This window comes from Stomoxys calcitrans, chromosome 2 (assembly GCF_963082655.1).
Source record: "Stomoxys calcitrans chromosome 2, idStoCalc2.1, whole genome shotgun sequence".
Lineage (NCBI taxonomy): Eukaryota > Metazoa > Arthropoda > Insecta > Diptera > Muscidae > Stomoxys > Stomoxys calcitrans.
Genome location: NC_081553.1, coordinates 72,799,940 through 72,812,106, shown reverse-complemented (window position 1 = coordinate 72,812,106; position 12,167 = coordinate 72,799,940). Strand labels below are relative to the sequence as shown.

Here is a 12,167-nt window from a genome sequence, read left to right as displayed (position 1 = left end):
CTCTTCATCACATAGGGGTTTTAAGATGGAATCCTTGAACTGTTGGCAACATTTGTGTTGCTCCAGCTTTGATATTTGGTCTTCGTGAAATCTCAAGGTTTTCAAGCACTTCCTACAATAAACATAATCTTCTAAAAGGGATTTGTCTTCCTTTAGTATAGATCCCAACACACTCCAGATTACGTTTCCTGTCTTAAGGCCCTCAACAACGGTAAATATTCCATCAGCAATCTTATTAGAAACTAATGCTGTAATGAGTCGATCGTTTTTTTCAATTGGATCATTTGTTATAAGCTCACAATCACTATCTCCTGACAAATCTATGGTTTGCGATGCACCATCTTCGGTTAAGTGAGCGGTCCGCTTATGCTCTACGTAACACCTATGCCGATAGAGATTGAATGCTTGGTTATGCCATAGTTTCAGAACAGTGAAACATTGTTTACAAATGACGAATGATCTTAGGGTTTTTCCGTCCTCCTTCACAATATCAGCCATTATATCCCACATGCGACTTTTGCCTCTACGTTTCGTAGAAATAGTGTAAACTCCATTATCAATTTGCTCCCTAATAGCAGCTGAATCTGTGGATTCCTCGTCATCAATGTGTGCATTGGAAGCGATCTTTAGTTCTCTGCAACACTTATGACGATATAATTGATATGTTTGCCAACTTTTAAGCTCGTATATTTGATGACACTTGCGACAACATACAAAGTTGGCTAAAATGGTTTTGTTCTTCTTAAGAATTTGGGCCATTATCTCCCAGATTTCACTTCTACCTTTACGCTTGTTGGATAAAGTATATGTACCACTGGCAATTTTTGCTGCAACGGTAAGTTTATCATCATATTCTTCGACTTCATCATCTGTTAGAAATTCTTTATCTACACCATCATTATCGTCTAAAGACTCATTTTTTACGAGCTCCTCCTCCTCGTCGTCTATGGATATAGTTGCAATGCTCTCCTCGTTTTCGTTTTTCTCTAATTTAATTAATTTCGAACCCTGTACAGGTGAAATTTTTTGAAGCACTTCCTCAGATATATCGATTTTTGTCTCCTCCTGCATAAATTCCAAGTCATCTTGAGCAATATCCTCAGAGGACATTGGAGAACTTGCATGGTCAGATTCGCCATTGTTTAGCTCTGCCATTTTTACTTTATATTCACGCGAACACGAGTGCTGATTAAGTTTCGACGTCGTGTGCCCTTTACATCGTAGAATTGTCTTACATTTCGTGCAGTAGACATAGCCTTTCAAAACAGTGCCATCTTCTTTCACAATTTCGTCGAAGATATTCCAGAGAACACTTCGCCTACCTTTAACTTTTTTTGTTGTATAAATTTCTTGCTTAAGTTGCTCACTTATTGTATCGTTTTTTAGATTGCTCATGTTTTGATATATAAATGCCGTTCGTTGTTTTTTGCGTTTCCACAATCAACTATTCACTCCGAAGGTTACAAAGAGACTCCACGCTGTAGTTGTTCTCAGTCCAAATGAATTTCATAGCAATCTCGGAGAAAAATTCAAAGCAAAACAGGGTTACCAAATTGTTACCAATAGAAGAGTGTCTTCATTAAAGATCCCCCACACATTGCCACAAAAATCTTAGAGCTAGCTTAACCTCATCAGTTTCTGGAATGCCGTTGTTGCTTGAAAGTAAAGATTCCAACTATCCCTTAGGTAGATGAGTGAGTTTGCCCATGTTATTTGTTATTATCATTATGTTATGTGGTCAATGGTAGGTAGTACTTATGGCAGAGCAGTAAGGGGCAGCGGCAGAAGCATATGCGTGTGTGTGAGACACACAGCAGATACAAGTTGAAAACAAGACTACGAAGAGAGTATGGGTATTTAGCAAACACTGTACAGCTGTGCATTATACTCTTTGCCAACTATTCAAACAAGAGGAGAGGGGAAGCCCGAAATAAAAATATATGAGCAACAGTATTACTGTTTAGTTTTTTAGAGCTTGGAAGACACAAAGTGGAAGCAAAGAGAACCACTGCTGTTCATTATATGCTTTGCCAACTATTAAAGCAAGGGTAAAGAAGAAGTCTAATATGTGTATGTATGCATATGCGGGCAACAGAGTTGCCGTTTGTGCTTTTATACACTCCACCGACCGAAATACGGGGCTATATTCATTTTCCCTTTCGTTTGCAACACATCGAAATATTCATTTGCAAACCTATAAATGATATGTCCGTCCGTTCGTCTGTGTATTGAAATCGCGATAAAATTTGCCCATGAACATTTCTTTAAGAAACTGTGGCCAACTTATCACGTATAAATGAGTGCTGTCCGATTCAAGTTTAAACCAAGTGATAAGGAATCTCATTGAAATCGCTACAGTCCTTTAACATGAAAATATTGAGCTGAATCTTTGCACATATTAAATTTTTGTTCAAAGGCAGGCTAAGTTCGAAGATGGACTATGTCTTAATGTAGCCCCCAAATAGACTCATCTCCCGGTATATCTTATAGCCGATTACGAACAGCGTGCCGCAATCAATTTTTTTTTGCCCTTCTGGGTGTGCACCCTGTCCCCGAAAACCCCTAAAAAACAGGAACCCAACAGACAACCAGAAAAATATGGGAACCAAATGATAACTTATGGAAGTAGAGCACGCATCTGGAATTTGGATACAAAAACCTGCGCGGCGACTTTACAGTTTTACACCCAGTGCATGTAAAGTACAAATCTAATACCCGAATTTGTGGACGATCCCGCCAGCTCCGGGGGGGGATTACAGAAAATCCGAAAAAAAACGTCTTTGACGGATCAAATATATGATTTGAACACAAGTTTCTGATAGCTGGTCAATCCTGTAAGAACAAAATTGGGTTCAAATAAAAGTTCTTTGGAAGTCGAGTACACTGCTACCATTAATACTCAGGACTAAATTGAAAATTTTAACCATGAACATTCCACTATGGAACAGAATTCGAGTCCAGGTGTACAGCGTCATAGGCCGATATGCTAACATCTGCGCTACGATGGCCTCCACCATTTAAAAATTTCTTCCACTGCGGCACGTCGTTCGGACTTGGCTATAAAAAGCAGGCCCCTTATCGTTGAGCTTAAAACTTGAATCGGACAGCATTCATTGACATGTGCGTAGTTGAGGTCTGTTCCTTAATAGAATGTTCATGCGTAAATTTGCATTTGCAAGGTGTCAAAAGCATTTTAAGTTCCTGTGTCAATCTAAATGTAAACATAAAGCCCACGTAGCCCAGGACAGAAAGATTAACAGAGTGACTGAAGATTTGGATTTGGTGTTAGTTATCAACAAATTTCTAGCAGCGAAATAAACGGCAAGGTAATAGCCCAAACTCACGCAGATATCTTCAACGAGGGGGCCCGAAGCCATGCTCGTACAATTGTCCGCATATGATACAATTTCTATGCTCTCTGGAGGGTGTGGAATAGAGGAGAGGTAGAGCTTAAATAATACCAGCGAAATCTAGAAGCCTTGGTCAACTCCCCGTTTCAGTCTACAGGGCCTCGACTTTTTATCTCTTAATTTCACAAAGACTTATGACCACTCAGGTAATTCGTAATCCAACATTTAGGCCTGACGTGATAGCGATGCCCTCAAAAAGTGTGGCATGGCATGACCGTGTCGAAAGCTTTCGAGAGGTCCAGAGCTACGAGGACCGTCTTATCGCATGGCTTCGCCTGATTTCTGCTGCTTCGAGCAAAGCAGTCGTCTTGCAATGCAATTTACAGAATCCCTGCTGATGCTCAGAAAATGGGCAACTAGGCTGTGAAGAAGAAGTCCTTAAAGCGACTTGGGTTCCTGCGAACAAAACGGGGTGGTCTGAAGCAGTATCCTCTATTGGTATGTACCAGTCTCCTTTTCCAGGCTTCAGTAGCGGGATCACTCTGCCCATTTCCAGATATCGAAATTTATGGATGTGACCAGAGATGGATTGAGAACCTGTTTAAATCCAAGTTCTTCACCATCAGTGAAGAAATTCCAACGAATAGCTTTCCTCCTTGCCTAGTTACTCTGATGACGAACACCTCTCCTCCTTGCCTAGTTACTCCCGGGATGCTCAATAAATTGCCGTTTGAATGACCCTATCATAAGTTCATATTGTTCAGGATTGGTGAAATTGGGCGACCATACTAGATACTATTTGGACACCTCAGGAAGACACGTTGGGGAAAGTTGGTAAAAAGGTCCAAGATATTCCAATTGAGATTCATAGTGTTTAGGACGTAGATCTTCAGGTTCAGGCCCCCTGTAGATCCAAATGACGTCTGCTTTTAGATCGGCTTGTTCAGTGAGAAAGAACAAGGATAAGAGGCGGCGGAAAAGGAGGGACCTAAAGGAACTCAGGAAGAATGCGAAAAGGGCATTCAATGCGGCGAGTGTCAGTGGAGATTTATGGGAAGCTTATAAAGATAAGCTGAGAATTTATAAGAACGAAATGAGAAAGTCCAAAAGGGAGGACTTCGTTATTCAAGACTACGGAAGCTAATGGCCAAGAATTCTCCATTCACAAGAAAACTTTAGAAGCCGGTTGGGAAATGGACCGAGTCCCCCAGTGGGACAATATTGCATTTGCTTGATACACATTTTTCGGGTAGTCGATTTTTGGGAAATCGATTCGATCATCACAAAGAACGATGCTGCAGCTGATATAGCGAAGAGATATGTGAGCGTCCGTTGGGTTCTACACTCTTTTTGGAACTTTGCAAATCATACGGGCCTGATAGCATTTACCCGAAAATGCTGCAGAAGCTCTGCGAGTGCCTGTCTTGGAGATTTATTGTGTTGTTTAGGGTTACTTCCGGAAGTTCCTGCGGAGAATGGGCAAACGCCCCTCAAGCAGGTGCATTTATGAGGAGGTAGAAGTTGCAGACGATGTAGAATCCACATTCTTCCACTGCGAGCGCTGAGTCGAAAGACGCATGGAATTGGAAACAGCGATTGGTGACGTTTCGCCTGAGACAATAGTCCAGAGGATGCTAGAAGACGAGAGGAAGTGGGAGGCGGTAATGAAGGTAGACCTGTACGCAGCGGCGTAGAGCATGAATGCTGAGGTTTGGACGCAGACGCAATGACGATGATATGGATAATCACCAGATATTGGGTGAAAGTAATGCAAAAGCGATTCCGAGGTGAAATTAATCCCCAGGGGTGACACAGAGTGGGGTTTTTGCCGGTACTGTTCAATGGCTTCGTTGACAAAAGGTACATCGTTTGATAAACATTTTGTATTCTCAATATTATGTACATCATAGTCAGCGGTGGTTTTCCGCTCCTAATGCTGGCAACATTTGTGAGGTACTATGCCATGTAACGCTTCTCTCACACAGAAGGAATTCCACTTTGACAACTTGTCTGTAGAGGTGTGCACGTGAGCCGTCAGTAGTCGTGTCACGCGCAAATCACGTGAGTGAGAGTCCAATCTTTTCACATGAGCGTGAGCGCGAATCACGACTCACGACGCTAATAACGTCTCATGAGAAAATCACGAACCATGAGATATCACGACTCATACGAAAATCACGACTTAGGGTTGGTATTCTAATCTGCGACTGAAAAGTCGCTAAAATTTTTAATTGTATCGCGAGGGAAATCTGACAGCAATTGTTTTTGTTTCCATACCAAAACACGTTTTTTTTATCTTCACATATTTTTTCCGGAAATAAAAAAACACCATATAAACCAATGAAACAAACAAAAATTATGCCGGCAATGGTAGCCATAATGGTTTCAAGGATTGCTAATATATTCTTTTTTTTGCCATTTTCCCACTATAAGCAGAGTACTACTTTTACGCCTAATTCTCGCCGACGGTTGCAAAAAAAAAATATTATTCGCTTTATAGACAAATATCTTTTCAACCGTGATTCGAAAGTTTTACGAGAGTTGAGGTTTTTTCGTGAGTCCTGCGTGAGTAAAATTTTTACCGCCTGAGTGTGCGTAAACATCATTCGACATAAAAGGAATCGTGCGTGAGTGGAAAATCACTCACGTGCACATCTCTACTTGCCTGATATAGCGGATGTGTAAATCCGCCTGCTGCTGGGCTTCTAAAGCGTCCTGGATGGTTCAACTATATACTAGCTTACTAGAGTAAAGAGTAGCATAGAGGCATTGAAAAAAGTAGTTCTTCAGAAAATTGTTTATTTAGATAACAATCTCAATAACGAGAAAGAACTTAAAATGCTTGCACCCCTTAAAAAAATTTTATAACTGAAAATATGTCATAGAAATATTTTCTTTAGGTTAAACCTAAGTAACTTAAAATGCATGTACCCAAAAACACATTCTAAAGACGACTGATGTATAATTTCGACCTTTTTCTTTTTATTATTTACTTGTAGAAGTATTCTTATTATTTCGCACGTTTATTATCATCAAATATCGTTGGTTTCACTTCATAAACTAGTTATATTTTCATCAAACAACGTTTTTCTAACACTACTGCTAGCTGGTATCGCCAATATTTCCAATGCAATTTTAGACAAAATTTGGATATTTCTCATTACTATCTCTCCACCCTATTATGGGGCAAAAATTATCCGTTAATGCAATTTTTTCTTCACTGTATCTTTGTAGTTCTTGACATTCAGCATCTAAATGTTCGGTTTTAGGTGTGGTTGGAACATTTTCCATATTATTTATATGGGATATATAAAAATTGTTTATTTCTTTCAAATCTTCTTCCTCACTCATTCGTGCCTCATTGCTTGTCCAAATTGTATCAATGTTTTGTAGAATATTTTCTTTAGACATTGAAATTGCTCGAATTTCCGTTGTCGATGGAGCACAAATATTTTTAATTTCTGTAATTGAGGGTTTCACAAAGCATAGCGATGGCGAGGCAGCTGTTTGCAATCGTTTAAAAATTGTTTCGAATACCCTAAGTACTTCAACTATAGCCTTTAATTTAGATTTATCTGAATTTGTTAAGATTTGCGTTTCGGAAATAACTCTCCAATTATCCAAGATTGCTGTAGAGATTTTTTTCCATTCCCTTAACCACTTTATTTTTTAACTGAAGTTTCATGTTTTGAGCAGTTTCGGTTGAGTCAGTTATTGTATTGGTATTTGGTTCTTTTTTGATGAAAAGTGAATAACAGTTTTGAGCAGCCAACGATGTAAAGTTATCAATAGTTTTGTCTTTTCCTAAGATGTCGAAGCACAATTAAAAGGTGGTACTGCAGGTTTTACTAATCCTTCTTCAGTTTCCTGTTACTTACCGCAAGTTAGATTGTTTTAAACGGGAATACGTGCGGCGTTGGCAACATTTGTGTTGCGATAGCTTTGCCAATTGGTCTTTCTTAAATGGCAAGGTTTTCGAGCACTTTCGGCAGTGCACACATTCCTCCAAAATAGTATTGTCCTGTTGTAGGATGGATCCCAAAACTGGCAATTTCTTATTTCCGGTTTTAATGCCCCCATTAATTGTATAATTGTCTGTAGCTATACTTTCAGAAATTAGAGCTGTTGTAAGATTACATTTTTCAGTTGTTTCTGTTGTTATGAACTCATTGCTATCCTCTACTAAATCCATATCGGGTGCGTGGTTTGCCAGTCTATGCTCAACATAACACTTATGGCGATAAGTGTTGCTTAGTTTCTTATCATATAATTTTAGAACAGAGTGACATTTTCTGCAAACAATGTGCGAATTTATGGATGTTCCGTCCTCCCTTAGAATACTGGCCATAATATCCCACAGAGCACCTTCACCTCTACGCTCGGGGCAAACAGTGTAAATCCCCTTAGAAATTTTATAAGAAATAAATGCAGCATTTACAGTTACATCGTGGTCTCCATCTTCCTGCGATTCCATAATGTATCTTGCACATTCATGATTATATAGGTTTATATAGGAATGGCTGAGTTGAAATACATTTCTACATTTTCTACAGCATACATAGTTTGGCAAAATGGTGTTGTCATTCCTAAGAATTTGAGCCATTAAAGTCCATAGTTCACTTTCGTATTTTCTCTTGTTAGATAATTTGTATGTACCATTGGAAATTTTTGTTTCAATAGATAGTCTATCGTCGGATTCTGCTTCTACTTCATCGTCTGTTAGAAACTCCCTATCAACTTCGGGCTCGATTTTTATCTCCTCTTTAATAAAAACCAATTCATCTTGAACGACGTTTTGCGGGTTGTTTGTTGTAATCGTTGTTTTGTGGCCCTCATCCTCTTTGAGCCCAATTTCCCCAGAAATTGAAGAGCTTGTCTGGTTAGTTTCCCTATCGATTGTGTCATAAATCGAGTTTATATATTGACGCGCACACGGATGGTCTTTAAGATTTGACGTTGCACATGTTTTCGGATTATATCGTAATATTTTTTTACACACGGTGCAATAGACGAATCTTTCCAAAACACTGCCGTCTTCCGTCACAATAGTTTTAAAGATATTCCAGACGAAACTTCGCCTTTTATCAACACTTTTTGTTGTATAAATTCCTAGTTGTATTTGTTCGCTTATTATATCGTTAATGCTGAGGTCTTCCATTTCTGTATTAAAATAGACGAGGAAACAACTGTTGGCTTCGACTGTTGCAAAGAGACTAAAAGCTGTTGATGTGCTCAGCCAAAGAGGTTTGTTACCTTCATATCTGAGAATCGTTCGAAGAAACAGGGTTGCCGAATTTCACTACTTGTGTATTTACTTGGTTTCGTTTTTTCGTACGTTTTTTGTTGTTGTTTTGTTCAATAGCAGTATTGAAGACGGACATTTGAATAGGAATGACATGGACACACACTCGCATGTTGCTACCTATTTCGAAAGCCCTTTCGAGTATATGCATATGTAAGTACATATATGCCATGCAAGTCGTAATAGGGATCTCATTATACAGCGGCACTATACACAGTCATGGGCACTGCTTTTTGGATATGTGTGCGTGAGTACAAGTGTTTTGCTCTACACGCGAAATAAAACTGCAATGCCAAAATGGTCGTCTTATAACAATTAATTTCAAATGTGTTTTTTGTGTTGTGACTTGTGGCTTTACTGATGAAAGACCCTTTATTTAAAAATTGTTTTAAATATTTGTTTGATAGACTATTTTTGAGCAAATGTTTCACTTAAAATCATTGCAATTTTAAAATGTTGTTTATGTTGCCTAATCTGCACTGAATAATGTTCGTGTTTGTTTTCATTTCTGCATGTGTAAAGAGAGCTCGTACTCGCCAAAACAGCGGAGAGAAAAAGCCCCTTATGGTATAAAAAAAATGAGCTGAGAAATGACAAACGATGTGGTGCCAGGGTTGCCATTTATAAAAAAAAAAACATGTGTTACTAACATTAAAAAAATTTAAAATGTATTCAGTAAATATATTTATTGATTCATTTCCGACCCAACAAAGTAAACCTGTCTGTTGAAAAATATAGAAATTGAGCTGAAAATATTTTTGTCCTTGGCAGGCTAAGTTAGAAGATGGGCTATATCGGACAATATCTTGATACAGTCTCCATGTTGATCGATCTGTCGATGAAAAGACTAAGGCTCTTTAAAGCCACATTTATTACCCGATTAGTTTTTATAACCCACCAACGAAGAATGGTCCTATCCACATCCGACACTACGAAGTATATTCATTCTTGATCGTTGCTACAGTCTTTGAAAATAGAGGTATTGAGCTGAACTTTGCACAGGTGGCAGGTAAGGTTCGAAGATGAGCATTATCGCATTATATCTGGATATAGCCACCATATAGACCGATCACCCGATTTAAGTTCTTGGGCCCATAAAAAGCCGCATTTATTAAACGATTTCGTTGAAATTTGGCTGAATGAGGTGTATAAGGCTATTCAACATCCCTGTTACATAGCTGCCATACATACCGATCTCTCGGCTTAAAGTTTTGGGTCCATAAAAACTGCATTTGGTACACGATTTCGCTCAAATTTGACTCAGTTAGCTGTGTTTGGTCTTGTGACATTCGTGTCGAATATCGTCCATATCAGTCTACATTCGGATATATGTAGCTGCCGTATATAGCGATCTCCTGAAATATATTCTTGGTCCTGTAAAAGGCGTATTTATTACCCTTTGATCCCAAAGTTAAGGAAACGGTCCAAAACTGAAGATTTGACAATCATTACAGCTTTTTGTATACTTTCACCGCCCATTGGTAATTCCCTCAATTTATTAGAGATCACCAAACGTCAACACTCAAAGGAAAATATCTAACAACAAAGACGAAAAATGTTGCAGACTCATCGTCGGTGTAATGGTTTCTTTTTCCATACGCCACTTTAGTGAATTTGAGATAAACGCACTTGAAGTTAATAGGCCATATTTGGTATAATTACACCTCAATATCTCAAAAACTAAAGGAGATACCTGAAATTTTCCTAGTGATTTTGAAAGGGCGTTTTTTAACATCATAAAAATCGATCCTAACTCAAAAAATTCGAAAATGGCGTATGGAACGAGATGTCACTAAGCCGACGTTATGTCTATGAGTATTCGGGTGTGGGTCATTGTGAGGCGCGAAATGCTATACTACGCAGCACGGTGACTCTCAATAAAGTATAACTGTAGCCTATTGTCGTTATATGACAGCAGTCTGAATAACCATATAAACTTAAAAGCTTTGTACATTCTTGAGAATTCACATATGTAAAATATTTTTAAAACATTTCCTTAAATTTTAGCCCGAGTAACTTAAAATGCATGTATATCCTTAAAATTGATTGTTTGGTTAAAAGTGACAGTGTTAAAAAATCCATCCAAGAGACGACTACTAAACTTCTATTATTACTCATTTATGGTGTTTCAAATGGCAGTTTAATTATATTTTCCTCGCACAAAGTTTTTCTTACAGTACTGCTGGCTGGTATTGACAATATTTCAAATGCCATTTTGGATAAATTTGGGTATTTATCAACATTGTCTCTCCACCATTGAATGGAATCAAAATCATCTGCTCCTTGAATTTTTTCTTTGCAATATGTTTGTATTTCTTGACATTCAGCTTCTAAATTTTCAGTTTTCGATGTGGTTTGAACATTTTCCATATTATTTATGTGGGATATGTAAAACTTTTTTATTTCGCTTAGATTATCCTCCTCATGTGTGCCTGCTGCTGGTGGATACAGAAAATAGGCCATCTTATGCAATATACTCAATTTGTTTGTCCAAGTCTCATCAATGTTTTGAAGAATATTTTGTTTAAACATTGAAACTGCTGGAATTTCCACACTCGTTGGAGTACAAGATGTTTTAATTTCTGTTATTGAGGGTATAACAAAACATAACGATGGTGAGCTTGTTGTTTGTAAAAGTTTAAATTTTTGTTCGAAAACACTCAGTACTTTAACGATGGCAGTTAAGGTAGACTTATCCGAAGTTGTTAATATCTGCGTTTCTCTAATATCTGTCCAATTATCCAATATTGCTGTAAAGATTTTGTAAGTTGAATACCATTTTGGTGTGTGACTTTCTTCAAAATCCGTGGGCAGCATTATAAGAAGAAATTTGAAAATTGGAAGAAATTGCTGGCATGTGTCTTGGATTTTTTCAAGTTCCAATACTTTCTCGAATGATTTCTCTACTAAATCAGATAACAAATGATTACTGCTGTCAATAAGCACCGACTGTTTGAGGTCTGAGGCTATCAATGGTATTGAGTTTGATACAAATTTTATATTTTCAATACTGTTTATTCCGTGGTCGGCGAATAAACCTTGTAATAGTTTAAATATGTCGGGACATGTTACTTTTTCAATTTCTGCTGATTTTGTACCCAAAATGACTTTATGAAATTTTCCATTTTCCTGATAATGCAAAATCGCACCAACAACATGCTGATTTGCATCATTATCTTTCCATGTTTCAATAGTGGCAGAAGTTCCGCCCTTTTCCACAGCCTTTATAAAATTATCTTTCGGTTGAATTTGGGCATTTTCAACAATTGTCTCGGAATTAGAGGGATCAACGTTTGCGTCTGGTATAATATCAGCAGCTTTGATGCTATTGCCATATTTGGCTCCCATATTTAAGCAGAAATTTACAAGATCTACGAAACTTGAGTTTTTGAGTGCGGAAAATGGCACATTGTTTTGAACAGCCATTGCTGAAAGTGTATCCATAGCTTGCTTTTTTTCTTCAGATGTCAGATTACTAAAGAATACCGTTGAGTTAAATGTGTGCTCTGCAGGTT

At 38.1% G+C, this 12,167-nt stretch overlaps 2 protein-coding genes across 2 annotated transcripts in view; one reads left to right on the top strand and one right to left on the bottom strand.

Annotated features, from left to right (window-relative positions):
* The window catches only part of LOC106088132 (heterogeneous nuclear ribonucleoprotein R), a 438,953-nt gene that overhangs the window by 185,142 nt on the left and 241,644 nt on the right, over positions 1 to 12,167 (top strand). The window lies entirely within an intron of this gene.
* Positions 6,378 to 8,544, bottom strand: LOC131995380 (uncharacterized). Its single transcript, XM_059364138.1, has one exon. The coding sequence runs from the start codon at positions 8,506 to 8,508 to the stop codon at positions 7,225 to 7,227; it is 1,284 nt and encodes a 427-aa protein (XP_059220121.1). The 5' UTR covers positions 8,509 to 8,544; the 3' UTR covers positions 6,378 to 7,224.